Source organism: Meriones unguiculatus, chromosome 16 (genome assembly GCF_030254825.1).
Source record: "Meriones unguiculatus strain TT.TT164.6M chromosome 16, Bangor_MerUng_6.1, whole genome shotgun sequence".
Taxonomy (NCBI): domain Eukaryota; kingdom Metazoa; phylum Chordata; class Mammalia; order Rodentia; family Muridae; genus Meriones; species Meriones unguiculatus.
The window spans coordinates 35,602,612-35,616,466 of NC_083363.1; the positions used below are offsets into that span (position 1 = coordinate 35,602,612).

The 13,855-nt window shown below is 40.4% G+C and overlaps 1 protein-coding gene and 1 non-coding gene across 4 annotated transcripts in view; one reads left to right on the top strand and one right to left on the bottom strand.

The window, feature by feature from the left end:
• Efhb (EF-hand domain family member B) overlaps window positions 1-13,855 on the bottom strand; it is a 73,392-nt gene that overhangs the window by 7,397 nt on the left and 52,140 nt on the right. For all 3 annotated transcript variants that reach the window (XR_009586787.1, XM_060369657.1, XM_060369656.1), the window contains one exon: window positions 3,807-4,014. Coding sequence is in view for 2 of the 3 variants with exons in the window: in XM_060369657.1 (XP_060225640.1) it covers window positions 3,807-4,014 (208 nt within the window). In the remaining variant the exon portion in view is untranslated. The remainder of the gene's footprint in view (window positions 1-3,806; window positions 4,015-13,855) is intronic.
• On the top strand, window positions 2,456-2,589 carry LOC132648449 (small nucleolar RNA SNORA70). Its single transcript, XR_009586849.1, has one exon. It is a non-coding gene; the product is annotated as a small nucleolar RNA SNORA70 (small nucleolar RNA).

Here is a 13,855-nt window from a genome sequence, read left to right on the forward strand (position 1 = left end):
AATCCCACAGCACTGCAGGGCTGGTGCAGGAGTGCTCTGACTTTAGGGTTAAATACGGATAACACAGATAACACAGTCAGATCTTGTCTTAAAGCAAAAGAGGAAGAAGGAGGGACCCAAGGGAAGATGCTTGAATTCCACTTAGAAAGATAAATAGAATAGGCAATGGAGTGGATGGAAAGAGAGACTTGAGTAGGAGAAGGGATGGGGAAGAAATTAGGAGTAGGGAGAGTTGGGGAGAGAGGGCCACATGGAAGAATGGAATTCAGAGGTGGAAGACATCTTGGGAAATTGCCAGAGGCCTGGGATACAGAGGCCCCATGAAATCTATGGGGACCATCCTAGCTAAGACTCCCAGCGCTGGCTATGGAGGCTAATGTAGATACCTCCCATAGCTAGGAAGGACTTCCAGTGAACAGATAAAGATACCATGCCACCCACAAAACCTTCGACCCAAAATTCGCCTTCCCTATGTGATGTGCTCTCTGACGCTGAGGCCTGCCGTTGAATCCCATTCCCCTAACTGGGCTGCCTTTTCTGGCCTCAGTGGAAGAGGAGGCACCTAATTATGCAGTGACTTAATTTGCCAGAGTTGGTAACCCATGGGGGAACGACCCCCTTCTCTGAGGAGATGGAGAAGGTAAATGGAGGGTGGAGTATACAAGGGGGTACTGGGGAGAGATAAGTGGACTGCAATCAGAATTTAAAGTGAATAAATAAATATTTGGTGACAAAGGATTAATTAATTCTATACATAATCCAGGCATGCCAGAACATACCTACAATCCCTATACTCCAGAGGCTGAGTTCTAGGCCAGCAAGGGGAATACAGCGTGACCAACAAAGCATAAATAAATAATAAGAAGTGCAGGATGTGGGGGTGGGAAAGATGTAAACCTATAATCTCAGCATTTGGAAGACAAAAACAGAATGATCACTAGAGAATTCATGGACTGGCCTGATCTAGAATTGAGTTCCAAGCCAGCCAGGGCTATATTTAGAAAACATTATCTCAAAAATAAATATATGGGGGCTGGAGAGATGGCTTAGAGGTTAAGAGCACTGGCTGCTGTTCCAGGGGCCCAAAGTTCAATTCCAGGTAACCACATGGTAACTCATAATCATCTATAAGATCTGGTGCCCTCTTCTGGAGTGCAGGTGTACATACAGGCAAAACATTATAAATATACTATTAAGAACATAAATACAAAATTTTAAAATATATATACACATACATACATACACATATTTACACATATACCTCTATATTTTTAGTGATTCAGGAAGATAACATATAAACATGAAAATATTTTAATCAAAGGTAAAAATCACCAGGCCTGATAGCACAGATATGCAATCTTAGATACTCAGGCTGTAACAGGAAGATTAGAAATTCAAAACCTGCCTGATTTACTTAGCAAGTCTAGGCAAGCTTGTGAGATTCTTCTCAAAAAAAAAACAAAAAAAAAGTAAAAAAGAGAAACTCAATGACAGAGTGCTTTTCTACAATGCAGAAGTTCAATTCCCAATACACAAAAAATTAAAGTTAAGACTATAATGTTAGCCATGAGTGGTGGTATACCTTTAACCCCAGCACTAAGGAGGCAGAGCTCTGTGAGTTCAAGGACAGCCTGTTCTACAGATTTAGTTCTAGGACAGCCAAGGTTATACAAAGAAACCGTGTCTTGAAAAACCAAACGAACAAACAAACAAACAAAAAACCTGTAACTTGTTATTTTTGTGGAATTTCTGCTTTTGAAAGACTTGGTTTGGGGATATTTTTAAGACAGGGTCTCTACATAGCTCAGACCAACCTAAAACTCATAATTCTCCTACCTCTGCTTTCCTCAGTAGAAAAACAGTTGTATGCCACCACACTTAATTTTTTGTGCAAAAAAATTATATATATATATTTATTTTCGTTATTGTATGCATATGGATGTTTTGCCTACACGTATATCTGTGTACCACATGCATGCTTGGTGCCTGTGGAGACCAGAAAATAGTGTCAGACGCCCCAGAACTGAAGTTACAAAAAGTTGTGAGCCTGTAAATGCTAGAAATTGAATTCAGGTCCCCTGAAAGACACCCAGTGTTCTTAATGACTGAGCCATCTCTCCAGCCTCTACATAAAAATTTAAAAACTGAATATTCTTAATTTCTTGAATGTGGAGAAGTAACTAAGATGGGGGTTTCAAACCTCTTCATGAGGCACTATTAAATTTTGAGATTCTAAGTAATTTACTTTTAATTTTTAAATATCAAATGAAACAAAACCATACACTGAAAAGTGAGCTTCTGGTTGGGAAAAGAGGAGTTAGTGAGAGTAAAGGAGCGGCAAGAAATGGTAATAGATAAATATCATTAAATATTCATGTATGAAATGTCACAATAAAATCTGTCATGGTGTATAACTAATATATGCTAATTAAAACTTTTTTAAAGTAAGGTTTCTCTGTTACCATAAGTAAGTCAATTGGGTTCCTCTCCTCGTGGCTCCAATCTACAATGGCTACAAACAGCAGCATCTTGGGAGTACGAACAGCCTGTTGTTTATGTCGGTGGCCCTAAGGGATCTTTGAGACACTCTTCTGGGAGAATCATCATATCCCTGATACCATGTTATCTGCACTCTAGGCTCTGGAAAGGTATGTGGGGGTACCTTTAGAAAGCCCCGGAGCACAGTGGCCAGGATTCACATTACCCAGGCACCATTTCTCTCTGTACTAAGTTGAAGAATAAAAACCATGTGACTGAAGTCCTGTTGATGGCCACATTCACATTCCTTGGCCACCAGATGATACATATTTCAAAGAATTGGGGTCTCCCCAAGTTCAATGCCATTGAGTTTGAAGATATAGCAGCTAAGAAGGTGTCTCCCTAGGCAAAGGAGTCAAATATATCCCCAATTGCTGTCCCTGGGTTAGTGAGGGCCCATCCAACAATCATGTTCACTAACAAACCTCACACCTAATTTAAAGGGAAGGGGCAAGACTCATTGTTGCCTTGCTACTCCCCACATATTTCCATCGTCCTGCGTGCTACCAACTTCTTTCCTTCCATTCCATATACATCCTCCACACAAACAAGCATATATGCATACTATTCTAATTCGCTTTATGTTGCTGTGATAAGTATCATGGCCAGAAGCACCTTGGGGAAGGAAAGTGTTTATTTGGCTTACATCAGGTCTCAATTCACCATTGAGGGAATTTAGGGCGTGAAATGGAACCAGAAACTATGAAGGAACATTTTTTATTGTTTTCTCTTGCTCATGCTCAGCTACCTTTTTTTTAAAGATTTATTATTTTTGTTTATATGTAGGTGCATGAGGCTGTATGAATTAAAGTGCACCACACACATGCAGGTGCCTGTGGAAGACAGACAGCAGTAAATCCTCTGGAACTAGAGTTATATGCAGCTGTGAGCAACCTGATGCGAATGGAGGGAATTGAACCTGGTTCCTCTGCAAGAGCAGTAAACACTTAATCATTGAGACATCTTTCCAACTGCTCAGTTATCGTATACAGACCAGACCCACCTACCTAGAGATGACGCTGTCCACAGTGGACTGAGTCTTGCCTCAGTGGACTAGATCTTCCTATATGAATCATTACTCAAGAAAATCTCTCATAGAATCTGATCTGGGCAATCCGCCAGTTAAGTCTCCTTCAGATGACCCTGGGCTATGTCAAATTGACTGTTGATGCTAACTAGGATACATAATATTAAAGTTGGTTGAGATCCTAAAAAATATGAAATGTAAAATCTACTTAAAAATTCAATAAACTTTCAAGATTAAATACCTTTAATAATGACCCTCTTCTCAAATTCTGTGAGAGGTACTCTGTCTTTCCAGGTAAGGAAATTGGCAAATTCCAGGTAGTTAATCAGACCGTCCTGATCCACATCACAGTAGTCAAACAGATGATCCAGGAGTATCTTGTCTAGATGCAGGTTGGCCTGGTCACAAGCTTCATACAGTTCTTCTCTGTCAATCACCCCATCTCCCTTCTGTCAACCAGTAAGCAAAGGAGTGTCAGTGTGCTTTCTGATTTAAAGAAGAAGGGGGGGTGGTGGCTGGAGAGGTGGCTCAGCGGTTAAGAGCACTGACCTCTCTTCCAGAGGTCCTGAGTTCAATTCCCAGCAACCACATGGTGGCTCATGACTATCTGTAATGGAATCTGATTTCCTTTTCTGGTGTGTGTGAAAACAGAGCATTCATATACATAAAAATAAATAAAGGAAGGAAGGAAGGAGAGAGAGAGAGAGAGAGAGAAAGAAAGAAAGGAAAAGCAAGCGAGCTCCAGCGCATACAGTCAGCAAATTCCAACTTCTACTAAGAGGAATCAAACATTATGTATGTAAAGAAAGAGTTATCGTCATTGAGTCGGCCTGATAGAAACACTCCTGGTATAAGAATACAATTCAGAACCTTTTTGTCATTCGTCTTGGAGACTGAATCCACGCCCTTGCACACACTAAACAAATGTGAACTATGCTCACAATCCCCACTTATTTTAATCACCTTTTTCTTTTTCTTATTTATTCATTTGTTTATTTATTCATGCATGCATGCATTCATTTATTTTGGTATTTTATAGTTGTTTTAAGGTCTCATGTAGTCCAGGCCAGTTTCAAGATCACCTATATTGCTGAAAATGGCCTTGAATTCTGGTCCTTATACCTCTGCCCCCCAAGTGCTGAGATGACAAGTTTGTTCTCACGTGGCCTGCTAAATCATACCCTTTAAAATCACACTGTTTGCACTGGGATGTATCTGGCATAGCCATAGAACATGCTTGACATTTCAGTTGAGTAATATTATGCATGGCTGATAGCTCATTACAATTTTTCATGCTGATAGAGTTTTTAATACCTTCTGTGTTTCACCGGGGCAATAAATGGTCCTCTACATCACTGCTTATAAGTGAGAAAAAAATAGAGGTGGGATTACAATGCGAAGTGTAGGGAGGCCTGGTTTTGTTTGACATCACTCACACTAGCAAGCAAGAGAAGGTACTAACCCCTCAAGTCTACTTCTATTGTAACGGAGAGGGAAGACCCCACACACACCCAATCTCCTTTCACACAACAGTTAGAGGCAGCTAACTGCTACACTAAGTGTTATTAGAGAGGAATTGATGAGAGAGTAAAGGGAAATTTGGCTAGTTTACCTGGGAGGTGAGGGGGCCAGAGTATTAGTGTTCGTTAAGGAAGAAAGTCAACAGGTAAGACATCTTAAATACTCCATCCCTGGTGCATTCTGCCTGCACTTGGCCGTAGCTGCACTCAAAGATGATGCTAAGGAGCTGAGGATTTCATTTTGTGCTCCCCCGTGGGAGGTTGGTGCTTTGGGCAGCGAATTCTGAGTACTGTAAGTGAGGATTGGGCTGGGGAGATAGCTCAAGAGCAGAGTGCTTGTCTTGAGTGTGTGAAGCCATGATTTCTAAATAAAATTAAATTAAAGAGAAAAAAGAACATATGAACATGCTGGCCTGTTAGATTTAGGGGAGAGCATCTGTCAAGAGAAACTACTTATGAATGACTCATTGAGTATTACTGGAGCTCTAGCTGCCCAGGATTAAATTCAGAATGCCAATGAAGGTAAACCCCTGCAAAAATAGCCCAGTGAGAGAGACCCAGTAAATTGAAAATGAATTACTGCGGCCCTGGGAGAGTTCCCTATGCCTTCTGTTGTTAACACGTATCACCTTGACAATGGAGTTATAAATGGGCTGGGTCAACATAAACTCCTTTACAAAAGTCTCTATGGCAAGAGCAAGTCAACCAGAACCATGAACCTGATACTCCACAAGGAGAACAATGTGGTAGCTAGTGACAGAATCAAAAAGACCAGAAAGGTAAAATAGATGCTGTCAATAATGACAACTTTGCTGCCTAAAACAAGGTTTGTATCCACTAAAAGCACAAGTGCTTTGTTCTCATTAAAGTCCATGCAACCATCATGCCACTCAAGAAAAGCTGGCCATGGGGTGGTAGGTCATCAAGGAGGATGGCTAAGAATTTGCTTCATAAATTACAGAAAAAATGATAGCTAATAGCCACACTCCCTATTTGGCAACTATGAGTCCTTCAGAGCTCTGAGCCGTCCTACTACAGAGCTGTGCTGTGTATTTAACTGGCTAGCTGGCTTTTCAGGCAGGTGTAGTATAAGGAAGTCCTGATCTTGTTTTTTAGGAGAAGTGTTGTATTGTTCATTTGCTGTTGTTTGGGCCTTCTTTTTTTGAGGGAGAGCCTCACCCAGGCTAACATCAATCTTCCTGCCTCTGGCTCCCAAATGTTGGGACTTAGGCACATATGGCCACACTCCTTGGGAGGCCTTGATTTGTAATAATTGCGACTCTCCATGGTACAACGCTTTTATTTTTTTCATTGGAGCTATGTCATAGACACCAAAGTGATATCACATGGTTTACAAACTTTCTAGTACGCTCTCTCAAGCAGCTGTAGCATAACACTGCCACTCCCTAAAGGACACCAAACACTACAGTGTACAAATTAAAATTGATGACTTAAAAGCTACATCATCAAGTTCACAATGATGTGATTTCATCACAAGGAGACTGCCTGGTGGCTTAATTGGATAACCTGCAGCTAATAAGATGATTGTGTCGTTACAATTGTATTCAAAACAAACTTTTAGAAAGCAAAGGGCTATGTATCCTGGCAGATGTTCTAGTTAGGGTTTCTAATGATGTGATGAAACACCATGACCAAAAAGTAACTTGGGGAGGAAAGCATTTATTTGGTTTACACTTCCAATCACTGTTCCTCTTCAAAGAAAGTCAGGACAGGAACTCAAGCAGGGCAGGAACCTGGAGGCAGAAGCTGACGCAGAGGCCATGGAAGGGTGCTGATCACTGTCTTGCTGCCATGGCTTCCTCAGCCTGCTTTCTTACAGAACTCAGGACTGCCAGCATAGGGATGGCTCCATCCACAATGGGCTTGGTCCTCCCACATCAATTACTAATTAAGAAAAAGTCCTACTGGCCCTAGGCCTCTGCACATATATAGCAGATAAGCAGCTTGGTCTCCATGTAGATCTCCCAACAACTGAACCAGGGCGCTCTCTGACTCTGCTACCTCTGAATCTCGCTCCCCTAACTGGGCTGCCTTTTCCGGCATCTAATTCTTCAGGAACTTAATGTGCCAGGGTAGGTTAGTACCCATGGGGGACCTCCAATTTCTCTAAGAAGGAGAGAGGAGAATGGAGTGAAGGGATGTGTAAGGGGAGAGACTGGGAGGAGTGGAGCTGGGCCTCCAATCAGGATGTAGAATAAATAAATAAAATTAAATATCTCTTTTAAAAAAAGAAAATGACCTATATCTAATGGAAGCATTTCCCAACTGAAATTCCCTCCTTTCAGATAACTAGGGCTTGTGTCAAGTTGATATAAAATTAGCCAGGACAGTGAGTTCTATTATTCATGTTTGTGAGCTATTTAGAAATGACTGAAAGAGACCTAGAGTATAGCTTTGTGGCCAAGCAGTTGTCAAGGAAGTGTGATACCCGAGTTTCATCCCAATACTACCACAAAAAATAACAACAATAACAATAACAACAACAGATTTGACTCAAGTATAAACAGTACATGCCTGTAATCTTAACTTGGAAAGTTGAGACAGGAAATTCAGAATCCAAGGGCAGCCTGTGGTACATGTAACCCTTTCTACACAAGTTTGTATGGCAGAGTGGGCTGTCTGTCTCTCTGTCTCTCTATCTGCATCTATATCTGTCTCTCTGTGTGTATTTGTCTGTGTCTCTGTATGTATGTGTATGTGAATAAAATTTTAAATGTGTTTATTCTGGCTTACATATTTTCATATTGAAAATCATCTTGAAATGAACTGCAGATACTTAGTAGCTTTATTAAACCAAGTCATCAAATATATTTTCTTTTTATTTAATTTTAATTATATATGTGTGTCCATGTGAGGGAAAGAGCATGTGTGCGCAGGTGCTCAGGGAGTCAAGAGGAGAACAACAGATTGATTCCCTGGGACAGCAGCTACAAGGAATTGTGAGACACTCATGGCAGTTACAGGAAAAAAAACTCATGTGCTCACAAAGCCATCTCCCCAACTTCATTACTTCTCTTTTCATTCTTTTCCTTTTGTTTTTGTTTTGAGACAGAGTCTGTGTAGTCCTAGCTGTCCTGGAACTTTCTATGTAGACCAGCCTGACCTCAAGCTCATCTGAGATTTGCCTGTGCCTGCCTACCCAGTGCTGGGATTAAAGGTCTGTGCTGCTACATTGACCTACCACTACTTAGATTTTTAAAACACCTTTGTGAGGGAAATGAGGCTGAGTAGTGGCTTATAGATATCTGTTTTCTACTGTGTGGCTATCATAACTTCCTTATGAAGTGTGGGAGACAAAGAAAAAACAGGGTTTTGCTAGATAACCATGAACAGGCTAAAAGACCTGATTCTCCTGCTGCAACCCTGGAATACTAAGACTCCGGTGCAACATGTGATACCTGGAATTAGTACAAACTTACTTGACGTGGTCCTTTAGTAATAAGTGTTTTAAGCAATAGCGCACACTTACAAGGAGTTGTTCTTAAATAGCTTAGCCAAACAGTGATGGACATTTTTAAGTAATTTTAAAAATGAAAAAGGTGAGGTATAACTTTTCAAACACTGTGCTCAGCACAGGAAGGAAGACGGGAATATTACTTTTCATATGTAAAATTGCTCTGCTCTTTTTTTTAAGATTTGTATTTATTTATTATGTATACAGTGTTTTGTTTACATGTACTCCTGCTCGCCAGAAGAGGGCATCAGATCTCACCATAGATGGTTGTGAGCCCCCATGTGGTTGCTGGGAATTTAACTCAGGACCTTTGGTAGGACAGTCAGTGCTCTTAACCTCTGAGCTATCTTTCCAGCCCCATGCTCTGCTCTTTTTTCTCTTTGCCTCTCACACAGAGACTGTAATTCCTGGGGTAAGGGTGCAGCTCAGCAGTACTGAGCCAGTACTGAGATGGGTGAAAAAAAGGAGGGAGAAAGGGGAGGGAGGGATATGAGGAGGCTGAGTGATAAGGAAAGATGCAAGTCAGGTGTACCTCTTTGTGAGGTAGGAATGTCAAGAATTCAAGGTCCATCTGAGAGGTACAGTGAAACATGCCAACTCTCTCTCCCTTTCTCTCTCTCTCTCTCTCTTTCTCTCTCTCATACACACACACACACACACACACACACACACACACACACACACACTGTTTAACTTAGTTTGACAGGACATAAGTACTTAAGAAATTCCATACTACATAAACCCATTAAGGATCTGGAGGAAACCAATTGGTTATTGAGCTACCGCGAGCTTAATCCAAGCAAAGGTTCTAGGTTATATCTATACATGGTCCTTGGTTGGAGAAACAGTTTCAGAAAAAAAAAAAACCTGTGCTCAGATATATTTGGTCCTTGTGGGGCTCCTACCCTTTCCCCATCATACTAACTCCCCTTCTGCCGAAGGTTTGGTTATGAGTCTTAGTTTCTGTTTTGAAACGCTGCTTGGTAGAATCTTTCAGATGCCTTCTGCAGTAGACTCCTGTCATACAGGAGGAGCAGTCCTGCTAGACCACAGAGGAGGACTTTGCAGCCAGTCCTGAAGATACCTGATTAAACAGGGCCAGACGAAAGGGGAGGAGGTCCTCCCCAATCCATGGATTTGGAAAGGGGCAGGGAGAAGCTGAAGGAGGGAGGGTTGGATTGGGAGGCACTAAGGGAGCAGGATACAGCTGGGATACAGAGTTAATAAAATGTAACTAATAATAATAAAAAACAATAATAATTAAAAAAAAAGGATCTGGAGGAAAATAAGCTTAATTCAGAAAGAAGATGTACAAGGTTTTGTAAAAGCTTTTAAGGCTTGTTTTGTTTTTCACTTGCAATCTTGATGCAAATCTTAGTTTGGCCATAATCACATCTCAGAACACCACACTGTGATATGATTTATATTCATGATGCTCTAGATTCTTTTGTGATTATTTACTGTAAACTTGTGGCTATCTCTATTAACATCTTTTTATTTCAATAATGTATACAAGTTTCTTTAAATCTTTGCTTTTTAAATTCTGAATAAAAACTAAACTCATAATTTAAAATGATTGTGATAATCTGTATCAGCACACATCATGAGCATGTACTGAATCAAAACTCATTCTACAATGATTTATAGGTCCAGCCAAAGGCATTCATGGGAGACCTGATGACTTGAGTTCAATCCCTGGAACCTACAATAATAATAATATTTTTCAATACACTTAAAATTGTTTCTATACTGCCTAGAAAAGTAGATACAATGAGAATAAAATGGAGAATAAAATCAAAGCAAAGTAAGAATGAAAAAAAAATCCAAATGCCCAGCAAGTTGCCCAGCAACTGAAATTATTCAATGAGATCTGAGCTTCCTGAAAAACAAAAGCACATTCAGGGAACTTGGTTACATCTCAGAGTATACCATGTGCTCACCATGAATAAAGTACCAGGTTCAGTTCTCGGCTCCAAACTAAATGAATAAATTACATTTACAGTAGATTAAAATTAATTGATCTTGTTTGTTCTAGAGGAGGAGTACAACAGATACAGTACTTAGATAACACACACAAAGCTAGTGGCTAAATCCCCAGTACCTCATCAACCACATACTGTGCCACAGGCCTTTAATCCTGGCCTTTGGGAATAAAAAGAAGAGGAGAATAGAAAGCTCATTTAAATCCTGTGCTCACTTAGGGTTGTGAGCCTGCCTAGACTACAAAAGACCATGTCTCAGAAAAAGCAAAAAAGCAAATGTCCTTGTTGAATACTTAGGCATATTTTGGATATATGCCAAGGAGTGCTATACCTGGATCTTGGCGTAGCTAAGCTCATTATTGCTAATTTTATGAAAAAGCACCAGATTGATTTCCAAAGTGGTTGTACAAGTTTACATTCCCACCAGCAAAGGAAGAGGGATTCCCTTTCTCCACATCCTCTCCAGCATGTGTTGTCGCTTGAGTTTTTGATCTTAGCCATTCTCATGGGTGCAAGGTGAAATCTCAGACTCATTTTGATTTGCATTTCCCTGATGACTAAGGACACTGAGCATTTCTTTAAGTGTTTCTCTGCCATTCGATATTTCTCTATTGCACATTTGCTCAACCATGTTCATAGTAGCTTTATTCATAATAGCCAAAATCTGGAAACAACCCAGATATGCCTCAAATGAGGAACAGATTCAGAAATTGTGGTACATTTACACAATGGAATACTAAGCAGCAATTAAAAACAAGGAAATCATTAAATTTGCAAGCAAATGGTGGGAACTAGAAAAGATCATCCTGAGTGAGGTATCCCAGAAGCAGAAAGACATATATGGTATATACCCACTTATAAGTGGATATTAGATTATCTAATATAAGATAAACATACTAACATTTGTACACCTAAAGAAACTAAGCAAGGAGGAAGTCCCTGGTAAGATGTTCAATCCTCATTCAGACAGGCAAATGGGATAGACTTCAAAAAAGGGGAACAAAACAGGGAAGAGGACAGAAGCATACCACAGAAGGCCTCAGAAAGACTCTACCCAGAAGGGTATTGAAGCAGATATTAAGATGCATAGCCAAATTTTAGACAAAGTGCAGGGAATCTTATAAAAGAAGGGGGAGATGAAAGATCTGGAGGGGACAGGAGCTCCACAAGGAGAGCAACAGAACCAAAAAATCTGGGCCCAGGAGTCTTTTCTGAGACTGATACTCCAACCAAGGACCAAGCATAGAGATAACCTAGAACCCCTGCACAGATGTAGCCCATATCGGCTCAGTCTCCAAGTGGGTTACCTAGTAAAGGGTATAGGAGCTGTCTCTGATATGCAGTGGCTGGCTATTTGATCACCTCCCCCTGAGGGGCAGGGGACAGCCTTACTAGTCTACAGAGGAAGACAATACAACCAGTCCTGATGAGACCTGATAGGGTAAGGTCAGATGGAGGGGAAGGAGGACCTCCCCTATCAGTGGACTGGGGGCAGGGCAGTGGACAGGAAGGGGGAGGGAGGGAAGGATTGGGAGGGCAGCTGGGATACAAAGTGAATAAATTGTAATAAAAAAAGAAAAAGAAAAAAAAAAACAACTGATCTTGCACCTTTTGGATGGATTCTAGCTAGCCATCTCAACGTCATTCTACAAATAAGTTGGACTTAGACTGAAGGTACCATATGTAGATAGCAAAACTTAGATATAAGACTGTCCAGTCCCCCAGGTTAAATACCTCCCCTCTCCAATTCCTCTGCCTGCCAAGCTCCTGATACTCCAACCAAGGACCAAGCATAGAGATAACCTAGAACCCCTGCACAGATGTAGCTGCCCTGATCTGGATGCTGTCTTCCTAAGTTTCATTGTCTGGCCACCTCTCCACCAGCCTTCAACACGCTTGCTGCACCAGAAATGTGCATGTTAGGCCCGCCTTCCCAATACCTGCTACACCAGGAACATCCAGAAACAAGTAGACAACCAATGGCCAGGGTGAGAACACAATCAACAAGAGCCAGGGCAATATGACACCTACATAACACCATTATCCTACTACAGCAAGCCCTCAGTATCCTAACACAACCAAAGCACAAGAAAAGGACCTTAAATCTAATCTTAAAAGATGACAGAAAATCCCTTGAATCCTATTTGACCACCATGGACTAAAATTGGACCTCAACAACAACAGAAATAGCAAAAAGCCTACACACACATGAAAACTGAACAACTTACTACTCAATGATAACTGGGTTAAGGAAGAAATAAGAAAGAAATTACAGACTTCCTAGGATTCAATGAAAATGAAGGTACAACATACTCAAACTTATGTGACACAATGAAAGCAGTGCTAAGAGGAAAGTTCATAGCACTAAGCACCTTCAAGAAGAAATTTGAAACGTCTCATAAAAGCAATTTAAAGGCTCACCTGAAAGCCCTAGGAAAAAAAAAAAAAGAAGCAGACATATCCAAGAGGATTAGATGGCTGGAAATAATCAAACTCAGGACTGAAAGCAATAAATTAGAAACAAATAATACAATTCAAAGAATTAATGAAACCTAGAGTTGGTTCTTTGAGAAAATTAAGAAGATAGACAAACCCTTAGCCAAACTAAGAGGCAGACAGAACTATCCAAATCAAAAAAATCAGAAAAGAAGAGGAGGACATAAAAACAGATAATGAGGAAATCCAAACAATCATTAGGTCATACTACAAAAGCCTATGTGCCACAAAATTTGAAAATCTAAACGAAATGGACAATTTTCTTGATAGATTCCATTTACCAAAATTAAATCAAGGTCAGGTAATAGATTGAATAGTCCTATTTCCCCCAAGGAAATAGAAGCAGTCATCAAAAGTCTCTCTTCCAAAAAAAAAAGCCCAGGGCAAGATGGTTTCAGCACAGAATTCAACCAGACACAGATTCAAAGAAGAGCTAACTCCAATTCTCTTCAAACTATTCCACAAAATAGAAACAGAAGGAACATTACCAAACTCATTCTATGAAGCCACATTCACCTTAATACCTAAACCACACAAAGACCCAACAAAAAAAGAGAACTTCAGACCTATCTCTCTTATGAACATTGATGCAAAAATACTCAATGAAATACTTGCAAACCGAATCCAAGAACACATAAAAGATATCATCCACCATAACCAAGTAGGCTTCATCCCAGGCATGGAGGGGTGGTTCAATATATGGAAATCCATCAATGTAATCCACCATATAAACAAAATTAAGGAGGAAAAACCACATGATCATCTCCTTAGATGCGGAAAAAGCATTTGACATAATCCAACACCCATTCCTATATAA